Source organism: Bos indicus, chromosome 23 (genome assembly GCF_029378745.1).
Source record: "Bos indicus isolate NIAB-ARS_2022 breed Sahiwal x Tharparkar chromosome 23, NIAB-ARS_B.indTharparkar_mat_pri_1.0, whole genome shotgun sequence".
In the NCBI taxonomy this organism is placed as follows: domain Eukaryota; kingdom Metazoa; phylum Chordata; class Mammalia; order Artiodactyla; family Bovidae; genus Bos; species Bos indicus.
Genome location: NC_091782.1, coordinates 17,040,122 through 17,063,681, shown reverse-complemented (window position 1 = coordinate 17,063,681; position 23,560 = coordinate 17,040,122). Strand labels below are relative to the sequence as shown.

The window sequence follows — 23,560 nt, the reverse complement described above, 5'->3', positions numbered from 1 at the left end:
AGGGCCTGGGACGTCCCCCTGTTCCCAGGCCCCTGCCCAGGCTTCCTGCTGGGGCAGACCAGTGTCTGCACAGCCAGAAGCCCGTGTGGCTTACAGGTGGGTGTCCTGAGCGCTTGCTGAACTACGGTGAGAATTTCCCCAAATGCCCCGTTTGACCAGGAAGTCCTCTAAAGCTACCCCCGGGAGCTCTGACTTCAGTCACTGGCGACCCAGCTCCATCGCCTGCATCCATGCTAATAACGCCGCCATCATCACCACCATCAGCACCACACTAACCACCATCATCATTACCTTTTTCCTAGCTACTGACCCCATCATCCCCCAGACACCATAACTGCATCCCTCAAGGGCTTGGGAGTACTTGAACCCTGACTCAAGGCAGAATCTTTGAGTGTATCACCTCCAAACCAGTGACACTCAACTATTTGGCTCCTGAAAGGGAAGCTGGGCTGTGCCTGCAGACACTGTTGGTTGTCACAACTGGGGGACTGCTACTGGCATCTAGTGAGTAGAGGCCAAGGGTGCTGCTCAACATCCTACAATGCCCACGACAGCCCCACAACAAAGATTTTTTTTGTTCCAAAGTTTTGGAATTACGGATTTCTCTGTAGACCTGCTTATAGACCCTACAGCCTTCATTCTGCCCTCCTCTGGCCCTCTCCCCAAAATGCCCAGCTCACACCTCTGGTTCCTGGGCAAAGAAGTCATTTTGCCACTCCATCTTTCGGCAAGTTTGATCTCATCGCTCACACCTCCTGGCCTCCACTGCTTGTTCTCAAAAGTCAATAGGATGAAAAGCCCTTTGATGCCACCCTCACAAAGGAAAACACACAGAGATGACTGATACGGGGAGCCCAGGGTACACCCAGGGTTGAGATCATGCTTGTCCAGGGCAGGGAGGCAGGGACTGGGCTGGGTCCCAGAGGTATAAAGCAGGAAGGACTGTTCAGGCTTTCACTCCACTGCAACAGCACAACTCAGAGTTGCCTCTGCTGCAGCCAGCTGGAAATCAGCATCATGAAGTGGATGGTACTGGCCTTGGTCTGCCTCCAGGCCTTGGAGGCAGCGGCATTGGTCAAGTGAGTCTGGGGCCTGAATGCTGGGATAGGAGCCCTGGCAGCTTTTTTTTTAAAAAGTAAACTTATTTACAAAACAGATACAGATTCACAGACTTAGAGAACAAACTTATGGTTGCCAGGAGGGAAGAACTGGGGAAAGAGATAGTTAAGGAGTTTGGGATCTATGTGTACACTCTGCTACATTTAAAATGGATAACCAACAGGGACCTACCTTATAGCACAGGGAACTCTGCTCAATATTATGTGTCAACCTGGATGGGAGGGAAGTTTGGGAGAGAATGGATACATGCACATGCCTGGCTGAGTCCCTTTGCTGTCTACCTGAGACTCTCACAAATTGTTAATCAGCTATGTGCTGTGTTGTGCTTAGCTGCTCAGCCATGTCCAACTCTTTGCGATCCAATGGACCGCAGCCTGCCAGGCTCCTCTGTCCATGAGACTCTCCAGGCAAGAATACTGGAGTGGGTTGCTATGCCCTCCTCCAGGGGATCTTCCTAACCCAGAAATTGAACCCAGGTTTCCCATATTGCAAGGAGATCCAACCAGTCCATCCTAAAGGAGATCAGTCCTGGGTATTCATTGGAAGGACTGATGTTAAGACTGAAACTCCAATACTTTGGCCACCTGATGCGAAGAGCTGACTCATTGGAAAAGACCCTGATGCTGGGAAGGATTGAGGGCAGGAGGAGAAGGGGACGACAGAGCATGAGATGGTTGGATGGCATCACCGACTCAATGGACATGGGTTTGGGTGGACTCTGGGAGTTGGTGATGGACGGGGGGGCCTGGCGTGCTGCAGTTCATTGGGTCACAAAGGGTCGGACACAACTGAGCGACTGAACTGACTTCCCATATTGCAGGTGAATTCTTTACCGTCTGAGTCACCAGGGAAGCCCAAGAATACTGGATTCGGTAGCCTATCCCTTCTCCAAGGGAACTTCCCCATCCAGGAACTGAACCAGGATCTCTTGCATTGCAGGCAGATTCTTTACCAGTTGAGCTACCCACGAAGCCCTAATCGGCTATACCCCAATAGAAAATAACAAGTAAAAAAAAAAACCCCAAAACTACTATAGACTGGATGACTTATAAATAACAGTAATTTTTTTCTCAAAGTTTTGGAGGCTGGGAAGTCCAAGATCAAGGTGCCAGTAGATTTGGTGTCTGGTTGAGAATCTGCTTCCTAGTTCATATACATACCGTCCATCGTTCTGCTGTCCTCACGTGTTGGAAGGGACATGGAAGCTCTCTGGCTGACCTGCTTCTGCTCTGAGGCAGGGAAGGCTCCCTGAGTCGGCACTGGACAGATCTCAGGATAGGAAGAGATATGGCCTCTGCCTTCAGGAAGCTTCCAGTCTGAGGGAGAAGCACCATCCGTTCCCCCACTGATGATAAAGCATAGACCAGAAACAGAGAGAGTAGGGGCAACTTCTGCCTAAAAAAAAAAAAAAAAAAAGACCTTGAAAGGCTGGTACAATTATTTCTAGATAGGGAGATGTTTGCTAGAAGTTTCCTTAAGGGCCCCCAATTTATTTGACAGATGCCAAATCATCTAAGCAGAAACACCAGTCATGTAATCTCTATACACTGAGGTGCCAGGGGAAAGGGGATAAGGCGGCCAGGTTCACAGGACATCAAAAGGGCGCCCAGCCTGCCTCATTGCCTGCGATTGCACCATTAAAAGGGCATTTTATTTGGTGGAAAGTTGGCTTCTCTCAGAAACTTCTTTGAGTATGCAAATTCTGGAGTCGTGTTGGTGTGAAGCAATCATCAGCCTTCATATCTCAAGGTGAAGGGTTTAGCAGAGAATTTCTGGAGAATGCAGGGTCTTGAGGGAATGGGGAAGAGATGGGGAAGGAAGCAGGAATCCAGAAGCCTGGAGCAAGGCCTGGGGACACTGGCAGAGACCCCTGGGCAATGGAGGCAGGCAGGTCTGGGAAGACACGGGCAGAAACCCATAATTCAGGAGATCCAGTTCCAGAGGCTGATCTGGGCTCTGGACCAGTCCAGCCAACCTCTGCATGGTCCCTGCCTCCTGTGAGGAGCATGACTGACCCAGGCCAGACCCGGAGCAGCAGAACTAGGACCCTGTCTTCTGAGTCCCCAGTCTAGTGCTGCTCCCTGGGGCCCGTGCTCTGTCACATCCAGCCAGTGCCAGTTGCCTGAGGGCCACCAATCCGGGGGACTCCCTTTGGGGTTAACTTTGCCATCTCTGAAGACTTTTTATTTTTTGAATTATGTATTGCTTTTTAATTTATTATTTTTCTGTGTTGTGCAGCATGTGGGATCTTAGTTTCTCAGAGATTGAACCCGTGCCCTCTGCATTGAGAGTGCAGAGTCTTAACCACTGAACCACCAAGGAAGTCCCTCTGAAACCTTTTTTTAAAAATGCACAAACTGGGAATTCCTTTGTGGTCCACTGGTTAAGGGCTCTGCGCTTTCACTGCCAGAGCGTGGGTTCAATTCCTGGTCAGGGAACAAAGATCCAGCAAACACAGCCAAAACAAACAAACCAACCGCACAAATCCTCCAAAGAGTAATGTCTAAAGTTCCTCTCCCCTTCCTGGGAAAGAGTTTATGGGGTATGTGAGAGTGGAGGACCAGGGTGGGATGACAACCCATGGGATGAGGTCGGGGCAGGCCTGGGTGAAGGTAGCTGTCTTCTGAATCTTGGAGCAAGTCCTGAGAAGAGTTTTCCAAGAGAAAAAGAGAGGCAGAGGGAGAAAGAGCCAGAGAGAGCCAGAGATCGAAACAGAAATGGAGAAAGAGGGAGACAGACACATACAAGCGACGGACCCCGGGGACAGAGCGACGGGGAGCCTGAGGCAGTTAGGGATGGAGAGAGAGATTGGGATATTAGAGGCGCAGTAGGAAAGAGGGAGTCCCTGCCCTGACCCCAGCCCTTCTGCAGAATCCCCTTGAAGAAATTTAAGTCCATCCGTGAGATCATGAAGGAGAAGGGCCTCCTGGAGGACTTCCTGAGGACCTACAAGCACGACCCGGCCCAGAAGTACCGCTTTGGTGACTTCATTGTGGCCACCGAGCCCATGGACTACATGGACGTGAGTCTTGACCCTCCCCTGGGGCTCCCCCTCCTCCTGCTGCCAAAGGCTGAGGGCCAGGCCTGGGCTGTGAGCTACACTCTCCCTCTCTGCACCCTCCCACTCACCCCCTGGAGGCTGCCCCTGTCTCTCAGACCTGCCTGCCAGCCCGGAGACTTCATTGCCTGAGAAAGCACAGAGGGACCCCTGATGACCTGGCAGCTGAGTCCACGCAGACTTTTGCTGCTGCCCCAGGCGGGCTCAGACTGAGGGCCCTCTGGGCAAGTGTGGAGGGCAGGCTCGAGCCCCTGCTTGTGGTGTGGGCTGTGGGGCTGGCCACTCTGCTGCTCTGGCCATGGAGAAGGCTGGGCCTGATGGGAAGAACACTGGAGTGACTGGCTCCAATGCCCCCACCACAAGCAGGACCCACCCCCCGACCCCCACCCAGAGCTAAGAGCCTGCCCCATGTCCCTTCCTCCCCACCCAGGCTGCTTACTTTGGCGAGATCAGCATTGGGACGCCACCACAGAACTTCTTGGTCCTTTTTGATACCGGCTCCTCCAACCTGTGGGTGCCCTCTGTCTACTGCCAGAGCCAGGCCTGCAGTGAGTGCTGGGCTGCGGAAGGGAGGGCATTGACACCTGTTGGGGAAAGGCTGCACTTTCGTAAAGATTGCTGGGGGGCGGGGAGGTGGGGTGAGCAGGGAGCTCCAGTCCTGGAAAGGTCCAGGGATTTGTCCAGTGTCACACAGCACATGTCCCACCCAGAGGGAAGGAACTGGCCATGAGCCTGGGTGGCCCCTCTCTGATTACCAGGACATATTCCTTCACCTACTCCAGCCTAGCCCAGCTCACTCCACCTCGTTCTGTTCACTCTGGGCAATGCCATTCTGGCCCGCTCCACTTTACAACACTCTTTCTATGCTACTCCCCCACCACGATTTACTAAGTTCTCACTGAACTCTCCCAAGGACCCGGGAGAAGGACATAGACGTGGTCCTCCTCCTGTCACTGTCTTTGGAGATGCACACTTCCTAGGGCGGGCCTGGCCCCTGCCAAAGCCTTGGGGTTTGGGTCTTGACACCTCTAGTCCAGAAGGTCCCTCACTGGCCCCATCCTAGGCTGTCTCAGGATCCTGGTATGGCCAGCTTCTCCCCTGGGGTGAGGGAAGTTTCAGGGAATACCCTGGAGGTCCATTCACTCCTTCATCTGATGAGTAATTTCTCGACACTTACCGTGTATCAGGAGATCTGCTGGGGGCCAGGAAGATGGAGATAGATACTATACAACTTGCCCACACTATAGTCCTAGGGAGGTCATCATCCTAGGGCATCTGACGATTCTGTGATTATGTTAGGTTGGGGGGGTGGGTGCTTTGGGGTCAAGGCTGCCCAGTTCTTAAGGGTCTTCTGATGCCAGGAATGTCAGTTGGCTACCATCTGACTCCTTGGCCTGTAGGTGGAGGGGTGTGTGTGTGTGTGTGTGTGTGTGTGTGTGTGCTGAGGCTATAGGATGTGAGTACAGGCTGGGAGACAAGTGGGCAGCCTTGCAGACCTTAGAGGGGGCCAGCATGACTTCCCCGAATTTTCCCTTCCCTGCAGCCAGCCACACCCGCTTCAACCACAGCCTATCCTCCACCTACTCCACCAATGAGCAGACCTTCTCCCTGCAGTATGGCAGCGGCAGCCTCACTGGCATCTTAGGCTATGATACTCTGACGGTGAGTGATGCTGCCGGCTGAGCCCTCACCTCTTCCTAGGATATAGGCAAGGTAATTTGGGGCTGTGAACTCGATTCTAACCTCATAGTTCTGAGTCTGATGGGGAGACTTAGACGGAGGTCTTTGAAATACATGGGAAACACCCAGTGTTCTGCCATTGTTTGTTGTTGAGTTGCTCAGTTGTGTCTGATTCTTTTGCAACCCCATGGACTGTATAGCCCACCAGGCTCCTCTATCCATGGGATTTCTCAGGCCAAAATACCGGAGTGGGTTGCCATTTCCTTCTCTAGGGAGTCTTCCTGACCCAGGGATTGAATCCATGCCTCGTGCATTGGCAGGCGGATTCTTTACCACTGAGGCACCAGGGAAGCCCATACTCTACCATACAGGCCAGAAAATCATAACACTAGAGGCTCATCGAGGAACGGCCTTGGTGATCCAGTGGTTAAGACACTGAGCTTCCAATGCAGGGGGCTGATCCCTGGTCAGGGAACTAAGATCCTGCATGCTGTGAGGTGCAGCCAAAAAAACCAGAAAAGGCTCATTCATTCACTCATCGACCCCTCACTGTGGGCCACCACGTTCCAGTCGCTAGGACACAGAGTGACTGGGATGGCCCGCTCATTTTCCTTAAGAAGCTTAAAGCCTCGGGGAGCAGCAGGTTGGGATGGGCGGGGCTGCAGCAGGTGAGGGTGGCTCCTTGGAAGAGAAAGTGGCTTTCGCAAACCTGTCAAGAAGCGAGGTGGCAGAAGTGAGGGAGGGATGAAGAACAGACAGATGGGTCTCAGGAGGGGGATCCAGAGGGGGGTGTGTGGAGTTACATTCATCACTTCCCATCCTCTGCATCCCCTCCAGGTCCAAGGCATCAAGGTCCCCAACCAGGAGTTCGGCTTGAGTAAGACTGAGCCAGGTACCAATTTCCTCTATGCGAAGTTTGATGGCATCATGGGCATGGCCTACCCCTCCCTGTCCGTGGATGGGGCCACCACCGTCCTTCAGGGCATGCTGCAGGAGGGTGCCCTCACCAGCCCCGTCTTAAGCTTCTACCTCAGCAGGTAAGGAACTACTTGGCAGTCCCTGGCTCCCAGCTCACTAGCTTCCACAGGCCTGGACAGCTGAGGTTCAAACACTTTGGAGTTTGGAGGCAGGCATTCCCAGCAGGCATTTGGCAGGACCTTTCCTCCTGGGCTTCTGACTCTTCCTTTCCTGCGCTCCCCATCCCCGCATCTGTCCCCAGCTCACTCGGTCTCTTCTTTGCGTTTCTTGGCCAAGACAGAATCTCCCCTTCCTCTGGCAGAACTCTGCCTGGAGCATTGTTGCAGCTTCTCCTACCCTATGGGACTTCCCTGGTGGCTCAGATGGTGAAGAATCTGCCTGCAATGAGGGAGACCGGGGTTCAATCCCTGGGTGGGTAAGATCCCTTGGAGAAGGGAATGGCAACCCACTCGAGTATTCTTGCCTGGAGAATTCCATGGACAGAGGAGCCTGGTGGGCTACAGTCCACGGGGTCGCTGTGAGTCAGACACGACTGAGCAGCTAACACTTTCACTTTTCTCCTACCTCTAGGGCTAACTGCCTGCCCAGAGCTGCAGTGAGTTCACTTCCTTCTGACCAAATGTTTTCTACCTGGACACCTCTTTTGTGTAATAATCTATTCTTCATCTCCTTTGATCTATTGTTCTAGCCAGGTCTTCTGGCCTCAGTCCACCATGAACTCAAACAAATTGTTGTTCTTACCACAAACACAAGCAAAAGTGGTTATTTACGTGGATGGGCCCTGGAGCCAAGCGGTGGGAAGGGGTGGGTGGCCTGGAGGGGACTTTCCATCTTTCCTCTCTAGAATTAGACAACCACCTTCTAGAGATAGTCAACATCTACTCTCTGGGGCTTAGTCATTTGAACCCGACTTTCAACAATATTATCCTGTTACTAAGGTTGCTGACCTCTGTTTACAAGTACTCTTGAGTTTAGCCCAGAGGATCGCTGCCCAGTGCTACACTCCTGCTCGTCTACTGTCTAACAGGGAGGTCGTGCCCTCCACTCCCCCTGGGCCCCTCCTCCCTCCGATTCCAGCAAAAAACAAACTGGGCCCCGGTCAGGCTCCTGCTGACACGCTCCACCAGCAGCATGAAGTGAAAGGCAGAGGAGAGAGGTGGGACAGGGCTGCAGGCCAGATGACCAGAGGCTTTCCCAGAGGAAGTGCTTGGTGGAGCGGCCTCATTTGAGAGCTGGAGGCACTGGGAATTCCCAGCCTTGGTCAGAGGTGGGGGACACAACATCTGCCCTCAGGGAGCCCCAGTCTGAGGGGAGACACAGCCCTGCTCTCAGGGGTTCCCAGTCTGAGGGGAGACACAGCCCTGCTCTCAGGGAGCCTCAGTCTGAGGGGAGACACAGGCCTGCCTCAGGGAGCCCCAGTCTGAGGGGAGACACAGGCCTGCCTCAGGGGTTCCCAGTCTGAGGGGAGACACAGCCCTGCTCTCAGGGAGCCTCAGTCTGAGGGGAGACACAGGCCTGCCTCAGGGAGCCCCAGTCTGAGGGGAGACACAGGCCTGCCTCAGGGGTTCCCAGTCTGAGGGGAGACACAGCCCTGCCTCAGGGAGCCCCAGTCTGAGGGGAGACACAGCCCTGCCTCAGGGAGCCCCAGTCTGGAGCCAGGGCAGGACTTCTATTTTCTTGCCTTTCCCATAGCCACTTCCTGACTCACCTTTCACTTTACATTCTGCAGCCAACAGGGCTCTCAGGACGGGGGAGCAGTCATCTTTGGGGGTGTGGACAACTGCCTGTACACAGGGCAGATCTACTGGGCCCCCGTCACTCAGGAGCTGTACTGGCAGATTGGCTTTGAGGAGTGAGTCTGCAGTGGGCCCCAGGGGTGTGGGCACTTCATTCGGGCAGGATGTTGCACACACACATCCAGGTCTTGGGGTTTCAAGACCCTGGTTGGCCTGGAGAAGGTGGGTGTGATGGGGACAACACAGGAAGAGGCAGGGTCTGGAATCCCAGACATTTCAGGCCCTGTCATCCAACCCTAGGGCCTTAGAGATTAGAAACTGGGGTGTGTGGGGGGAGGGACTAATTTACTCAAAGTATTTACAACGAATCAATAGCCCTGGCCATCAGTCTTTCTAGAACTATCTGTGGAACTTTTTAGAAACAGAATACATGGCCATTCAGGTGGACTTGGACAGACTGTTATGAGGCTGGGGGGTGGTTGGATTGACCTCTGTAGAATCTTTATCTTCCTGAGGCGTACCTTGATTCGGTGGCTGCGGCCCAGCCCCTAGCTGCCCTGAGCTGGGAGGTGCTGAGACTGCCCATCTTCTCACCATTTAGGTTCCTCATTGGTGACCAGGCCACGGGCTGGTGCTCCACAGGCTGCCAGGCCATCGTGGACACCGGCACATCTCTGCTCACGGTGCCCCAGCAGTTCCTGAGTGCCCTTCTGCAGGCCACGGGAGCCCAGGAGGACCAGTATGGACAGGTGCATGCGGCGGAGGCGTGCCCTTTCCCGGGGAGAGGCCAGGGGGCATTTATGGTTTTTCCTGGGAGCACAGGAATAGCCTGATTTTTGGCCTCTGTGCTTCTCGCTGTCTCCTGGCACTGGAGGTGGGGGCCCCGGGATGACTGGGGTGGGGGCTGGCTGGGGGCCGAAGGCTGATTCAGGGGGGCCAGATGCCTGTGCTGGTATGGGAGGTCACTAATAGGCAGAATTTCCTCTGAGCTTCAACCTCTTAGAGGAAACAGTTTAAACACCTGCTGGGCTTTGCAGTAAGAGCTAAATAACTAGAATGTGGGACCAAGCCCTAGAGCGACAAGGAATAACTCTTGAATCCAGAGCTCCTTCACCTCCACCTTGGGAGGTGGATGGGGCAGGGCCCTGCCCCATCCTTACCGCCTCCTGAACCTACCAAAGGGTTTGCATAATTAAGGTATTCTCACTAACTTTGGTGGGCTGATGAGATATATTTTCTACACACCTGTGTACTTTATTTATGTATTATTTTAATTTTTATTGGGGTATAATTGCTTTACAATGCTGTGTAAAGCTGTCCAACAAAGAGAATCAGTTAGAGGCATGCATATATCCATCCCCTCCCTCTTTGACCTCCCACCCGGCCACTGCCATTCCACCCCTCTAGTCACCACAGAGCACCCAGCTGAACACCTTGTGCTATACAGTAGCTTCCCATCAGCCATCTATTTTACACAGAGTAGTGCATCAGACCTATTTTAAAAGGACACTTGCAGGGAAGAGGTGTAGATTTAAACTTTCATGGGGGAAATTCAAGAAAGAGGCATGGGCATACACACTGAGGAAACCAGAAGGGAAAGAGACACGTGTACCCCAATGTTCATCGCAGCACTGTTTATAATAGCCAGGACATGGAAGCAACCTAGATGTCCATCAGCAGATGAATGGATAAGAAAGCTGTGGTACATATACACAATGGAGTATTACTCAGCCATTAAAAAGAATACATTTGAATCAGTTCTAATGAGGTGGATGAAACTGGAGCCTATTATACAGAGTGAAGTAAGCCAGAAGGAAAAACATAAATACAGTATACTAACGCATATATATGGAATTTAGAAAGATGGTAACAATAACCCTGTGTACGAGACAGCAAAAGAGACACTGATGTATAGAACAGTCTTATGGACTCTGTGGGAGAGGGAGAGGGTGGGAAGATTTGGGAGAGTGACATTGAAACATGTAGAATATCATGTAAGAAACGAGTTGCCAGTCCAGGTTCGATGCGCGATACTGGATGCTTGGGGCTGGTGCACTGGGACGACCCAGAGGGATGGTGTGGGGAGGGAGGAGGGAGGAGGGTTCAGGATGGGGAACACATGTATGCCTGTGGCGGATTCATTTTGATATTTGGCAAAACTAATACAATTATGTAAAGTTTAAAAATAAAATAAAATTTAAAAAAAAAAAAAAGAAAGAGGCATGTTTTGAGAAACATGACTCAGGTCCCCCCACAACCCACCCTCTGTACAGCAGCTTCTACAACTTGGAGGTTCTGTACTCGAGTCCTCGTGGGTTACACCAGCAGTATTGGTGTTGCAGCCTCCAGTCCAAGAGCAGACTTGGGGCTCGGGCCCAGGACCCCAGGGGCTGCAGTGATGGGGCTGGCAGGTCCTCTTAGCGGGGAGATGAGGCGACCCGGGCGCTGTTCCTCTCTGCAGTTTCCTGTGGACTGTAACAACATCCAGAACCTGCCCACCCTCACCTTCGTCATCAATGGTGTGCAGTTCCCTCTGCCACCCGCCTCCTACATCCTCAATGTAAGTCCTGGTTCCTGCAGGCTGAACCAGTGGGCAGAAGGTCAGGGATGGAGGTGGGTGAGGGGTGGGAGGAAGCTGTGAGGAGCCAGAAACACTGGGTCCCCTTAACTGTGCCATCTCCTTGAAGCATTGATTTCTCTTCCCCTCTCATGGATTTTAACCCCTTCTCTGGAACCAGGCTGTGAAAGAGCAGAGCAATCATCTATTAATAATAATTGTTATTAATTAATTAAGGGGGAGAGGCACTGGCTCTCTGTTGAGCACTTACAAGAGTCAGCCACCAAGTGAAGCACTTTGTCTACATTTTCCTGATGACTCGTCATAACATTTAATGAGGGAGATATGAATTTTTATTTTACAAGTAAAAACTTGGAGGTTCCAAGAGGTTAACTCATTGGCCTAAAGCTACATAGTAAGGGTGAAGCTAAGGTTTGAACCTAAGTTGATCTGGCTCCAAGGCTTTACTACCAGGAGTTGAGGAGATCCTGCAGAGGGAGGGCCCTTGCAACCTGCCCTCAGCCACAGTTGGCCTGTGAGGCCTCAAGGGTAGAAACTCTGGCTCATCCTTTTCTGTATCTGTGCTGCTGGCCTGGGGCTCTGGGCTGAACAGTGCCCGGTCCACCTGTGAGCTGATGAATGAGTGTTGCCCTTGTGTGTTGTGCAGAATGACGACAGCTACTGCATCCTGGGGGTGGAGATCACCTACGTACCCTCCCAGAACGGCCAGCCCCTGTGGATCCTTGGGGACGTCTTTCTCAGGTCATACTATTCCGTCTATGACCTGGGCAACAACAGGGTGGGCTTTGCCACGGCCGTCTAGACTCAGTGCCTGGACTCCCGGGCTTCCTTCTCCCTCTGGACACTCCACCCTACAGGGGGTTCTCTCTGCACTTCCTCTCTGCATTTAGCCTCCCTTCTCTGGACTCTGGACTCTCTCTAATAATAAACAGCTCTTCTCCACGTTGGCCATCCTGTTGTTTTTAGAGGGCGGTCGCAGCCTGTGAGGCTCAGGGAACGGGACAATAAGAATCAGAGGCAACTTTGTCTCTATCGGACCATGTTGTCCCTGAGTTTCTAGGAGGTTCGTCGTGGGTCACTGAGTTTCTAAGAGAAATAGGGCATGAGGTAGGCTTGGGGGTGGGCCATGTACCCCTCAAAGTTTGGAGTCTCTTCACAGCTTCTCTCTGGAGAGGGAAGACAGGGGTAGTGGCATGCAGGCACGGCATGCCTTTGTAAGGGACAATCCAAAATGCTCTGCTGACCTAATTTACCAAACTACCACCAGAGTTACCCCACACATATCACTAGCAGTGTGACTAGGGGTCCCATGTGTCTTAAATCTAGGCTTCTTCCTCCTTATCTGTGATCAAGTTTGCCCTAGGAGCTTTCAGAAGAAGGCTGGAGGACAATGAGCATTGTAACAGATGTGGGTCCTTTAGGGAGACATCACGTGATGCCACCAGAGCATCTTGTGACGTGCATCACGGGAGGGTGACATGAAAAGGTCAGGAAGTTTCTCTGTTCAGCAACATGGTGGTGGTGTACCTGCAAGCTCCAGGTAATGAGGTCTAGGTGGGGAGGGCCCCCACCTAGATAAATGGAGAACTCATGATGGGAGAGGAGGTGGGCTCCATTTTATAGTCATATTTCCTTCACCATGCTGATCAAGCTTGTTCCTTATGCTCAAGACCCAGGTCTGGTACCCCATTCCAAACCAGGAGGATGAGGGTTGACACAGAGGGGTTTCTATGGCAACAACACACCATCTGGGACCCTACCTCTTTCCTAGACTCCAGGAAAGCCAGAGCACTGCACGCCTCTCACTGGGGTCAAATAGGCCACAGGGCATATTGTGATGATCTGTGGTTCGTGACATTACTTTCTGAAAGAGAAAACTTGCAAAAGGGGTAGAAACCAAGTGGATCAAAGTTTCCAAATTAAACGCCAAGTCTCAGCACAGGCCTGAGCCAGCAGGGTGGGACTACAAATCCCGACGTGCCTAGCAGAGCCGTCGCCCAGCAGGGAGGACTACGTTTCCCAGCGGGCTCTGCAGCAGGCAGACGGGCGGTAGGGCGGGGAGGGGCGGAGCCGGGAGGGGCGGGGCCGCGGGGTAGGGTGCTGCCCTCTGCCGGGCACGGCGGGAAGTGAGTGCCGAGTGACAGCAGGAGCCCCGGCGCCGGGCGCGGGGCTCGGTGACAGCGGAGGCGGCGGCCGCGGGCTGGACGTAGGGAGCGGCGGCGGCGCCGACGGCAGAGGGCAGGGCGGACGGGGGCGGGCCTCCCCGGTGGCGCGGAGCCGGAGGAGCCCGGGAGGGGGCGGCCGGCGCAGCTCTCGGGCCCGACACCTGAACTTGGGACAAGTTGCCGGAGTCGCGGGGCGCGGGCGGCGGACGGATTGACCTTCATAGCTAGGTGAGCGGGACCGGGGGGCAAGGGGTGCGCGGAGGGCCCTGAACTCCCGACCCAGGCTCCGCTGCTCCGATCCCGTGGGTCCGCGAGACAGGTGGGTGGCTGGGTGGGGGTGTCGACTGGAAAGGGGAGCTAGACCGTGTGCGCCGCACTGCCACCCGCCCCGCCGTCCGTCTAGCCGGCCCGGCTCGTCCGGCGCATGGCTGGGGCGGCGCTGCCCGCGGAGCCTGGGAGCCCCTCCAGCCCCTCCCTTCGGGCCCGGGCCGGGGGGCGGCTTCTCCGCGACCTTATGTAACCAGGCGGGAGGGGCCGTGGCAGGCATGGGCCTTCCCGGCCCGGGAGCTGGAAGTCGAAGGGGCGGGAGGCGTGGGAGTGAACTTGCAAGAAGTTTTGAGGGCGTGTGGGCCCTGCGCCCGCTTCTTCTCCACCGGACGCGGCTGGGGCGGCGGGTGGCACGGGGGAGGGTGCCGAAGGTAGGGGAGTGTGCGGGGGCCGAGTCCGGCGGGGCCAGGCCCTGCCTGGATGGTCCGGGGAGTGGGCGGGCCGGAGCGGCGCCACGCCCCGGGGGCGGGGGGGGGGGCGGGTGGAAGTACCATCCTTCCCTCCCTTCCCGCCCCTTCCTCCCCCTCCGTCTCTTGAAGAAGCCGCTCCAACCCGGTCCCCCGATGTGCCAGAGAGCAGTCTTTTTCTCCCCCTTGCATTATTCCACGACGTTAGGGAACCCCAACCCCAGAGCACACCATTCCTGCCTTCCCTGCGGCTCCCAGCCATCTACCCGCCCCCAGAGTATCCCCCCTCCTTCCCGGTCCCGAATCCCGGAAAACACGCCCCCTTCCCCCGATTCCTTGAGTCTGCACCTCCCAACCCCAGGCTGTCCCACCCCCAAGTCAGCACTTCTTCTCCACCGTCCCCGCCCGCCCCCGATACCCCGATCAGCTATTCGGCCGAAGCGGCGAGTGCGCTCGCCTTCTCGAAGGGAGCGGGCTGATGCCAGCTCGGCTCCCCGCCCCTCGGCTCCCTCCCGCCCGGAGTTCGGGCTTCACGCACGGCTGCCCAGAGCTGCTCAGGGTTGCGCGAGCAGGTTCGCGCCGCAGCCGCCCGGCGCTCCCCGGCCCGGATCGCTGGGGGAGGGAGGGAGGCGGGGGTTGGGGGTGGAGGGAGGGCGCCCGGGGCGGGGCTCGTCCGCCCTGGGCTCCGCCACCCCCTCCTCGTCGGGCCAACCCCTCACCGCTGAGTCCTTCTCCGAAGCCGCGCCCACCCCTGCCGTCGACCTCACGCGCGGGTGTTCTGGGGGTGGTTATGCGCGAACAGTTCCTGGACCAAACTCGAGCGCTTTGGCTTAGCGTTCTCCGGAGAAGTGATAGTTAATCCTTGTGATAGTGATAGTTAACCCTTGAGTGGGGTGGGGGTACTTAGTTGAGCTGGGAATGGGACAAGACTGGTGTAGGTCCCCAGTGACGCCTCTGGGATGTGGGTTCGCAACCCTGATGGCTGAGATTCCACCCGCCCAAGACCTGGCACTCTTGGGCAACTGGGGGTGGAGGGGACGGTGGGGGACTGGTCGGTGTGGGTGTCTTCAGAGCAGAACGCAGTTCTTGGTTCGTAGACTTGCTCCCTCTGAGGCCTTCTCTATGCCCAGCCTGAGAGACGGGCCCTCAGGCCCTGCCTTCAGGGAGATCACAAGTCTGGGAGAGACAGCCGACAAGAGTTAAAGGCAGGCCAGAGAGGCAGGCGGGGGAAGGGCTGGCTGCCTCGGGAGCCCTACCTGGTAGTCTGAGGTGTGCCTGGATCTTGTCTCAGTTTCCCCAGCCACGGGGAAAAATAGCAGTTCACACCGACCCCTGCATTCTGCCTGCCTCCTGGCTTAGGCAGAAGAGTCGGACGGAAACCAGGCAATGGAAACGAAGAGCTGTTTAGGGTGACTCTGTGCTCTGCTTGTCTGGGAGCGCAGCCAACGTTGCTTACAGTTTACGAGGCCTGTTACAGCTGCAGTGCTATTTTGCCCTCAGCTCAGCTCTCTGAGGTGCAGCCAAATGGGAGCCCAGGTTTCCTGATTCTGTGCTCTGTGGAAAGGGTGCAATGGTTGGCGACATCTCCTCAGGTGAGCACTCAATCCCGAGAGAGCCCCTGGGCTTCTGAGGGCTGATGGCCTGGTAACTCACAGTCGGAGGTGGGTAGGAGGGTGGGCCAGGGCATGCAGGAGCCCATCCAGTGCTCAGGGATGATGGGGGTCCCCAGCGCTCACCCCACAGCCAGTGAGGCCTCCCTCCTGCAGCTCAGCTGGAAAGCAGGTGGGAGGAGCTTCCCACCCCTCAAGCCTGGCTGCCCTTTGAGGGTCTGGCTTCTGGCCCCATCCCTCCTGGGGCTCTGTTTACGGCTGTAATTGCATCATTAGCCAGAGTTTATAGAGTTACTTAGCACCTGCCCCCACAGGGAGTGGCCTAGCCACCCCCTGGCTTCTGTCTCTTCCTTTTCAAAGTCGACTTGGTTTCTGCCGGCAACTGGGGTTTCCCCAACCGCAGCTGGCATGCAAGCCAGGTTGGGCCTTTGTCCTAGGGATGGAGGGCAGTCAGCACTTGGGGCCCAGCTTGGGGCTGCCCTGGAGATGACCGTGGAAACTGGGTTGGCCTCTTCCCAGAGCTGCCAGCAGTGTCCACATCCCAGGACGCAGTGGGTGTTTTTGCATATGATGTATGTATCCACGTCTGAAAAGAGAGGTAAAAATGCACACACTTCACAGGCAGCTGTGGGGAGTCAGGTGCCTGGCGCATGGTGAGTCCAGATGCTGCTCTGTATCTCAGTGTGGGGTGTGTGTGATTGATGGGAGTTTGTGTGTGTGGTTATGAGATCATGGGCATCTAGATACATGTATGTAGATGAATTGTGTACACGCATGTCTATGAGCATGTAAAAATAACAGTAATAGAATATGCATCTACTCTTTTTATGCTATAATAGAGCAGTATTGTAATAAAACTTAGTCATAAACTATCAGATCAGATCAGTCACTCAGTCGTGTCCGACTCTTTGCGACCCCATGAATCGCAGCACGCCAGGCCTCCCTGTCCATCACCAACTCCCGGAGTTCACCCAGACTCACGTCCATCGAGTCAGTGATGCCATCCAGCCATCTCATCCTCTGTCGTCCCCTTCTCATCTTGCCCCCAATCCCTCCCAGTATCAGAGTCTTTTCCAATGAGTCAACTCTTCGCATGAGGTGGCCAAAGTACTGGAGTTTCAGCTTTAGCATCATTCCTTCTAAAGAAATCCCAGGGCTGATCTCCTTCAGAATGGACTGGTTGGATCTCCTTGCAGTCCAAGGGACTCTCAAGAGTCTTCTCCAACACCACAGTTCAAAAGCATCAATTCTTTGGCGCTCAGTCTTCTTCACAGTCCAACTCTCACATCCATACATGACCACAGGAAAAACCATAGCTTTGACTAGACGAATCTTTGTTGGCAAAGTAATGTCTCTGTTTTTGAATATGCTGTCTAGGTTGGTCATAACTTTATAGTTGCCAACATTTATTGTGTATTTACTCTTCAGAATGAGGTAGAAATTATTATTTTCATTATACTGATTCAGAGAAGTTAAGCAGGTTGCCTGAAGTCACGCAGCCTGGAAGTAGTAGGGATTCTAACCCAGGCCCAGCTGAGTCCAAAATCCATGTTCTCAGTCCCTGCAGAAGACCACTTCAGGGTTCCCAGGAATTCTCCCTTAAAAGGCTGGGACGTGGTGTGACAGGAACCTTCTTTTCCCCATTGGGGTCTCCTGCTCTGAGCAGTGATGGGACTTGCTGAAGCCCCTTCTCCAGGGCACACATGTCTCCTGACTGCTCTTCTGAGCTGCTGACCCAGGTGACTGAAGGGCCCCCAGCGAGTACTCTCCTACCTGGCTGGGGGAGGAGATGGGTTCAGACAAGGCTTCCTGGGTCTCCTTGGCTACCTCAAACATGCCCTTACAGTGCAGCCCTCAGTAGGCACTTGTTTAATCAGATGAGGAGAAAAAGCCGGGAAGGTACTTAGATGAGAGCCGGACGGCAGCAAAAGTCCTGAGAAGAACCCAGGAGACCCCGTGTAGACAGGCCATATGGCTGGGCCAGTCCCTGTGTCCCTTAGCTTCCGTTTCCATATCTGTGAGCCTCCATCACCGGTGGGGTCCCCTCCAGCGTGAGCCTTCTATTCATCTTTGGCCAAAGCACCCAGACAGGAGACGCTTCAGAAAGGGTGGAGTGTGAGTGTGAGGGAGGTGGGGGGGCAGCCCAAGTCCACCCCGTAGAGCTTCTGCTAAAGGCTGGACCCCGTGGACCCATCAGCCAGGTTTTCTGGGGCAGAGCCATTGCGTACTGAGAGCTGGTACTGAGCGCTGGGCTAAGTGCCCCCGAGCCGGGGGGTGGTTGAGAGCACGGGCTCTGGGGCCAGGCCGCCTGGTGTGGTTCTCAGCTCTGCCACTTGCTGGCTGTGTGGCCCTGGGCCAGCTGCTCTCCTGCACCGCGCCTGTTTCCACACCCAGGACGCGAGGAGTATGGTAGTGCCTGCAAACAGTGCTGTCAGGAGTGCTGAGTGTGTGGCTGCTCGCTGCCTTTACAGCACTTAAAACACTGCTGTGCTCCAAAAATGTCATCATAATTAACTCCTTTAACTTCTTATATCTCATTTCCAGGTGAGGAAATAGAGGCATAGAGAGCTCTAGGGGAGAAATTAAGACCTATGGGTTGCAAACAGGCCTCCCTCATGGGCCCAAGATCCTCAAGCAAAATGCCTTCAGTGGGGCTTTGCAGACTCCGTGGCCACAGTCCCCAGCACTCCCTGTTGTACCACACAGCCTGGTCTCCACGGTCGACAACAGAGCAGATGGTCAGGCCTGCAGCATCTCTACCACCCCTGCCCCGCCCTGCCCTGCCCCCTGGGACTGGCTTGGAGTGCATCCGGCTCGTTCACTTACTACTGACTCCTGACCAGAGGCCCTCCCTTGCCCTCATGTTGCCTGGCCCTCCTGCACTCTGCACCAGAGATACATACGGATCTCCTGGTCTGCAGTGTCACCAAGGCAGAGATAAGATCTCAGCCATAAGGCTGGATCTGGGACTTATCATCATGCCCACAGGAAGTGCTTTGTTGCCTGTGGAGCAATGGGTGAGAGCAGGTGGCAACCAAGACGGGGAGAAGCAAGAGGCAGAGTCATCATCAGCTTGCTTTACTGTCTCTTAAGGAGGAAGAAAAGTGAACTCTGGTCATCCCCACCCTTGTCCATCTTCCTGGGGGCCAGACCACCTTCTTGGCTCCTGTCCACACAGCGGGGTCCCACAATCAAATGGGATGACATGAGATTAATGCAGGAATTCCAACAGGCTCTCTGGAAACCCAAGGACCATATTCCCTCATCCTAGCCCTTGTTCATGCTGGTCCCTTCTCCTGACAGTCCCTCCTCTGCTTCCCTCCCTATAGGCAAATCCTCTGTCCCTGTAGGGTTACCCTTCCAGGGAACTGCTCCATCTGACTGCACTTCTGGCTGGATATTAGGATGACCTGGGGAGCTCTTAAAAAATACCATTGCACCTAGTCTTTGGGGAGAGGCTTGGGCATCAGTATTTTTTTTTTAATATGTGTGATGACTTTGATGCCGTGTCTCTTAGACAGTGGTTCTTAAGTCAGGTGGGCGTCAGCATCAGGATTGGTAGAGTGTCTACTGTCCCCCAGCCCCGCCCACGGTTTCTGAGTGGACCTGCAAATTCCTATAGGTCTAAAATTTACAATTCTGGCACTTTGCGGTGATGCTAGTGCTTCTGGTCCTGGGACCCCATTTTGATAACCTACTCTTTTGTGATTACCCAGGCCAGAGCTTTCTGTTTCCTGGGCCTCTGTTTGCCCAGGGTCTCTTAGGCCCATCTGCTTTTCAAAGCCAGGTCCCCAGGGGGAGGAACCACTGGGAGATCATTTGGTGACTGCTAGTCTCTGGTATCGGAGAAAGCAATGGCACCCCACTCCAGTACTCTGGCCTGGAAAGTCCCATGGATGGAGAAGCCTGGTGGGCTGCAGTCCATGGGGTCACTAAGAGTCGGACATGACTGAGCAACTTCACTTTGACTTTTGACTTTCATGCATTGGAGAAGGAAATGGCAACCCACTCCAGTGCTCTTGCCTGGAGAATCCCAGGGATGGGGGAGCCTGGTGGGCTGCTGTCTATGGGGTTGCACAGAGTCGGACACGACTGAAGCGACTTAGCAGCAGCAGCAGCAGTCTCTGGTATGGCCATCCTTCCCTCCTCCATCCTGACTCTCTGCCCCTACCTCCCATTAAACTGACCAGTGTCCAGTCTTGACCCCACCCTTGGGGATGGGTGCTCAGGAAATAGTGATTGCTTCAGGCTAGGTGAAGTGGACAGCACCAGTCCCGAGAGTCTTCAGTACTGGGGGCACATCCTTGGAGCCAGAATAGCATTTCTGGCTTCAGGGGGTGGGTGTCCAGAACAGCCCCTCACTCTCCCTAAGTGAGGCTGTCGAAAGATCCATCATGTTATTTGACTTTCCCAGCCCATAAAGGGTATTTGATCACTATTTGAACTGCATTTTTGGTGAATAATAAAAATGATAAAACACACGCAAGAAACAGCCATTCCCTTCTGCTTTCCTCACCCTGGAGACACCGGGCCGGCAGATGGGGGGGTCATTGTTGGGGGTCGAGATGTGTCCATCATATTTTAGGGGGTCCTGGGCTTTGAGGGCAGCAGATAGCTGGGCTGACCCTATGGGCTTGCCCCAAAGCCTGTAGTAGTAGAGTCTTCCTTGGAAGCCAGGGGAAGCTAGCTATGTACTGGGTGCTCAGCGCAGCTTCCTGGAGGGAGTAGGTGAGTGTGAAATGGGCCCAGACCCAAGGATGCACATATGCCTTACCCATGGTCTCTGCCCTGCAAGAGCATCACCACCTAAGACCCAGGGATGGGACCCAGGGACGTGACCAAGGAGGAACTCCCTGCAGGCTCACAGCCTGTCTCTCCCTGCAGAGTTTGCAGCAGCCCTGCCCATTGCCTGCCCCCCGCCACTCCCCAGTTCCACCAGTGGGTCTGTGGGGTGGGGCTCTGGTTTGTTTTCCCTTGTTTGCTTAGGGAAGTCACAGCCTGTCCTCTGCCTTGTTTATAACTGGTTTGGGGACAGCAGCTGCCCCAGCCCCCTACAGTCCCTGAGGGGTGCAGGGTGGCCAGGAGGTGATACACTATCCTGTCCCCCCCACCCCCCCGCCGCCTCTGTCCCAGCCCCCCTCGCCCTGGCCAGGTGTTGTCTCTCTCAGCTGCCCCTGCCAGCGCAGGACCAGCTGACTGGGGCTGCAGGGCTGTGGGCCTCGGAAGCCAGCTGGCACTGCCCCCGTGTTTTCGAGAGGAGGGGACTGGGACCCAGGGAGGTTGGGGGACCCACTCCAGCATCCACTAGGGTCAGCAGTCATGGACTGACTCGGTGCCTAGCATTGTGCAAACCAAGCAGGATGGGTGGGAATAAAGACATAGCTCCTTTCCCAAAGCTGATGGCCTGGGAGCGGGGATGGGGAGAATTTCAGTATCTACAGAGGACAGAGAAAGGCAGAGTGGTGTGTTATCATACAGAGCCATGGACTAAATGACCACAAACATGCCAGCACCTGGCCCTTTGGTCTGAAGAACATTCTTCCTTTTTTTTTTTAATTAATTTTTATTGGAGTATGGTTGCTTTACAATGTTGTGTTAGTTTTAGATGTACAGTAAAGTGAGTCAGTCAGGCACGCGTGCATGCTAAATCGCTTCAGTCGTGTTCGACTCCTTGAGACATTATGAACTGTAACCCGCCAGGCTATATGTCCACTGTTTTTTAGACTCTGTGGGGCTTTCCAGGTGGCTCAGTGGTAAAGAATCCACCTCCCAGTGCTGGAGACACAATAGACTCGGGTTCCATCCTTAGGTCGGGAAGATCCTCTGGAGGAGGAGACGGCAACCACTCCAGTATTCTTGCCTGGAAAATCCCATGGACAGAGGAGCCTGGTGGGCTACAGTCCATAGGGTTGCAAAGAGTCAGACGTGACTGAGTGAGCACACACACATTCCCATACAGGGCATTACAGAGTGTTGATTGGAGTTCCCGGTGCTGTCCAGTAACCTACTGCTATATAGTAGATTCTTATTACTATCCATTTTACATATGTTAATATATAGTAGTGTATATATGTTAATCCCAGGCTCCCAATTTATTCCCCCTGCTCACCCTTGAAGAGCCTTCTTCCCTGGCCAAGGGAAAGTTTTTACAAAAGGGCTTGGGCCCGTGCCTAGAACTTGGCTCAGCGCTTCTCACCCACTGAGAAGGCTCCAGGAAGGACTGCTCTCTTGACCCTGGGTCCTCCCACCTGGGGGGTCGCCTCTACAGGCCCAGGGGCCTCTCCCCCTGGACCAGGCCCTCCCCTCCAGGAGACCTGGAGTCTGCTGAGCACCAGGTGGGGCCACGGGGAGGCTGTTGGCCCCTGAGCCCCTCACCTTTCGCTGAGGCCCTGGGCCCCGGGGCACATGGTGCTAATCGGGCCTAACACTCAAGCCTCTCTGGACCCGCTTGTGCTGAGCCCTGAGACTTGGGCTTGTAACTGCGGGCGGTGCGTCTGCTCTCCCGCCCCAAGCACTCTTCTCCTTTCCCTCTTTCCTTTGCCCCTCCCACCCGCATCCCTCTGACTCTCTCTCTATTTCCACAGCAACTGGAACTTCAGCCCCCGATGCGGGTGTGTCTCCCTGTCCTGCTCCCTGTCTCTCTCCTCTCCATCTTCTTCATTTCATTTTTCTGCCTCCCTCCTTCTTTCGGTGTATTTATAGGATGAGCAAGGCCTGCCCAGTTCCTCCAGTGCCTTCCCAGCATGGGCCTCTGAACTCTGCTGTCAGGGACCCGGAGGAGCAGACCAGGGCAGGGTGAGGTGGGCATGAGAGAGCCTAGCTTCATGCAACTCTCTCCCCTTGCCCACCAGGGGCAAATGGTGGCTGGGATGCTCCAGGGTTCGGGCAGAGATGAAAAGGACTGTGGTGCCCAGGTCCTGTGGGCTGAGGGGCAGCTGGAAGAGCCCTCTACAAACACCCCGGGTGTCACTGGCTCCTCCAGACCCATGGCCAGATATAGGGTCTCATCCTCTTTGGCCGAATCATAATGGTTTGCAAAGCCAGGTGGAGGAAGAGACTATTAGAACTTCTATTTCGATGTATTTATATCTCATCCTTTTCTCTCCCCTTTTATTGTGAAATATAGCCTAATTTCCAAAAAGAGCATAAACCTATATGGATAATATAACAAATAATCATAAATGTGAACACCCAGGTTACCACCATCTCAGTGAAGAAACAAATGTAACCTGCATTTGAAATCCACTTGTGTGCTCCACCTTGGTCATAAGCCCCTTCCCAAAGTGAACCACTATCCTGACTTTTGTTTTTTTGCCTTAGTGTGGGCATGCAGTAGCCTAGTTCCCTAAACAGGGATTGAACCTCTGCCTCCTGCTTTGGTAGCCTGGAGTCCCAGCTATTGGACCATCAGAGAAGTCCCTCTACTGACTTTTAAGATAATCAGTTCCTTGCTCACCTTGATCATGTTACCACCTCTACCTGTGGCCTTTAGCAATAGAGCTTAGTTTCGCCCAATTTTAAATATATGCAGCTGGAGTAACACTGGACATGTTCCTTGGCCAGTGGAGAGATCTGGCTACACTGTTGCGAGTGGCTGCGTTCACGTATCAGCATCCACTGTATGAACTTGATACCATATCTGCATCCATCCCACCACTCATGGACGTTTGGGTTGCTTGCCTTTTTTGGCTGCTGTGAACAATGCTGGAAGAACATCCTGGAATGTGCCTCCTGGTGTGTTGGTGTGTACACTTCTTCAGAGTCTGTATAGAGCGGAATTGCTAGAGTATTGCTGCAGGGTATATGATGCATATTTCAATTTTAGTAAATTCTGTGTGAAGTGGTTACACCAATTTGCTCCTCACTGATGACCCCTAAGAGTTCCTATTGCTGTGTCTTCAC

The 23,560-nt window shown here is 54.4% G+C and overlaps 2 protein-coding genes across 3 annotated transcripts in view; both read left to right on the top strand.

Moving 5' to 3' along the window:
• The first annotated feature begins 975 nt into the window (after positions 1-975).
• PGC (progastricsin) lies at positions 976-12,060 on the top strand. The gene is made up of 9 exons (XM_019986382.2): positions 976-1,079; positions 3,991-4,141; positions 4,608-4,725; positions 5,721-5,839; positions 6,695-6,894; positions 8,565-8,687; positions 9,173-9,320; positions 11,033-11,131; positions 11,796-12,060. The coding sequence occupies exons 1-9, from the start codon at positions 1,018-1,020 to the stop codon at positions 11,949-11,951; spliced, it is 1,176 nt and encodes a 391-aa protein (XP_019841941.2). The 5' UTR covers positions 976-1,017; the 3' UTR covers positions 11,952-12,060.
• A 1,230-nt stretch (positions 12,061-13,290) lies between these two features.
• TFEB (transcription factor EB) overlaps positions 13,291-23,560 on the top strand; it is a 48,519-nt gene continuing 38,249 nt past the window's right edge. Inside the window, exon 1 of one of the 2 annotated variants that reach the window (XM_019986039.2) lies at positions 13,291-13,542. The gene's annotated coding sequence lies outside the window, so the exon portion shown is untranslated. Of the gene's footprint in view, positions 13,543-15,113; positions 15,641-23,560 lie in introns of those variants that run through there. The other variant, XM_070777961.1, reaches the window with a different exon arrangement.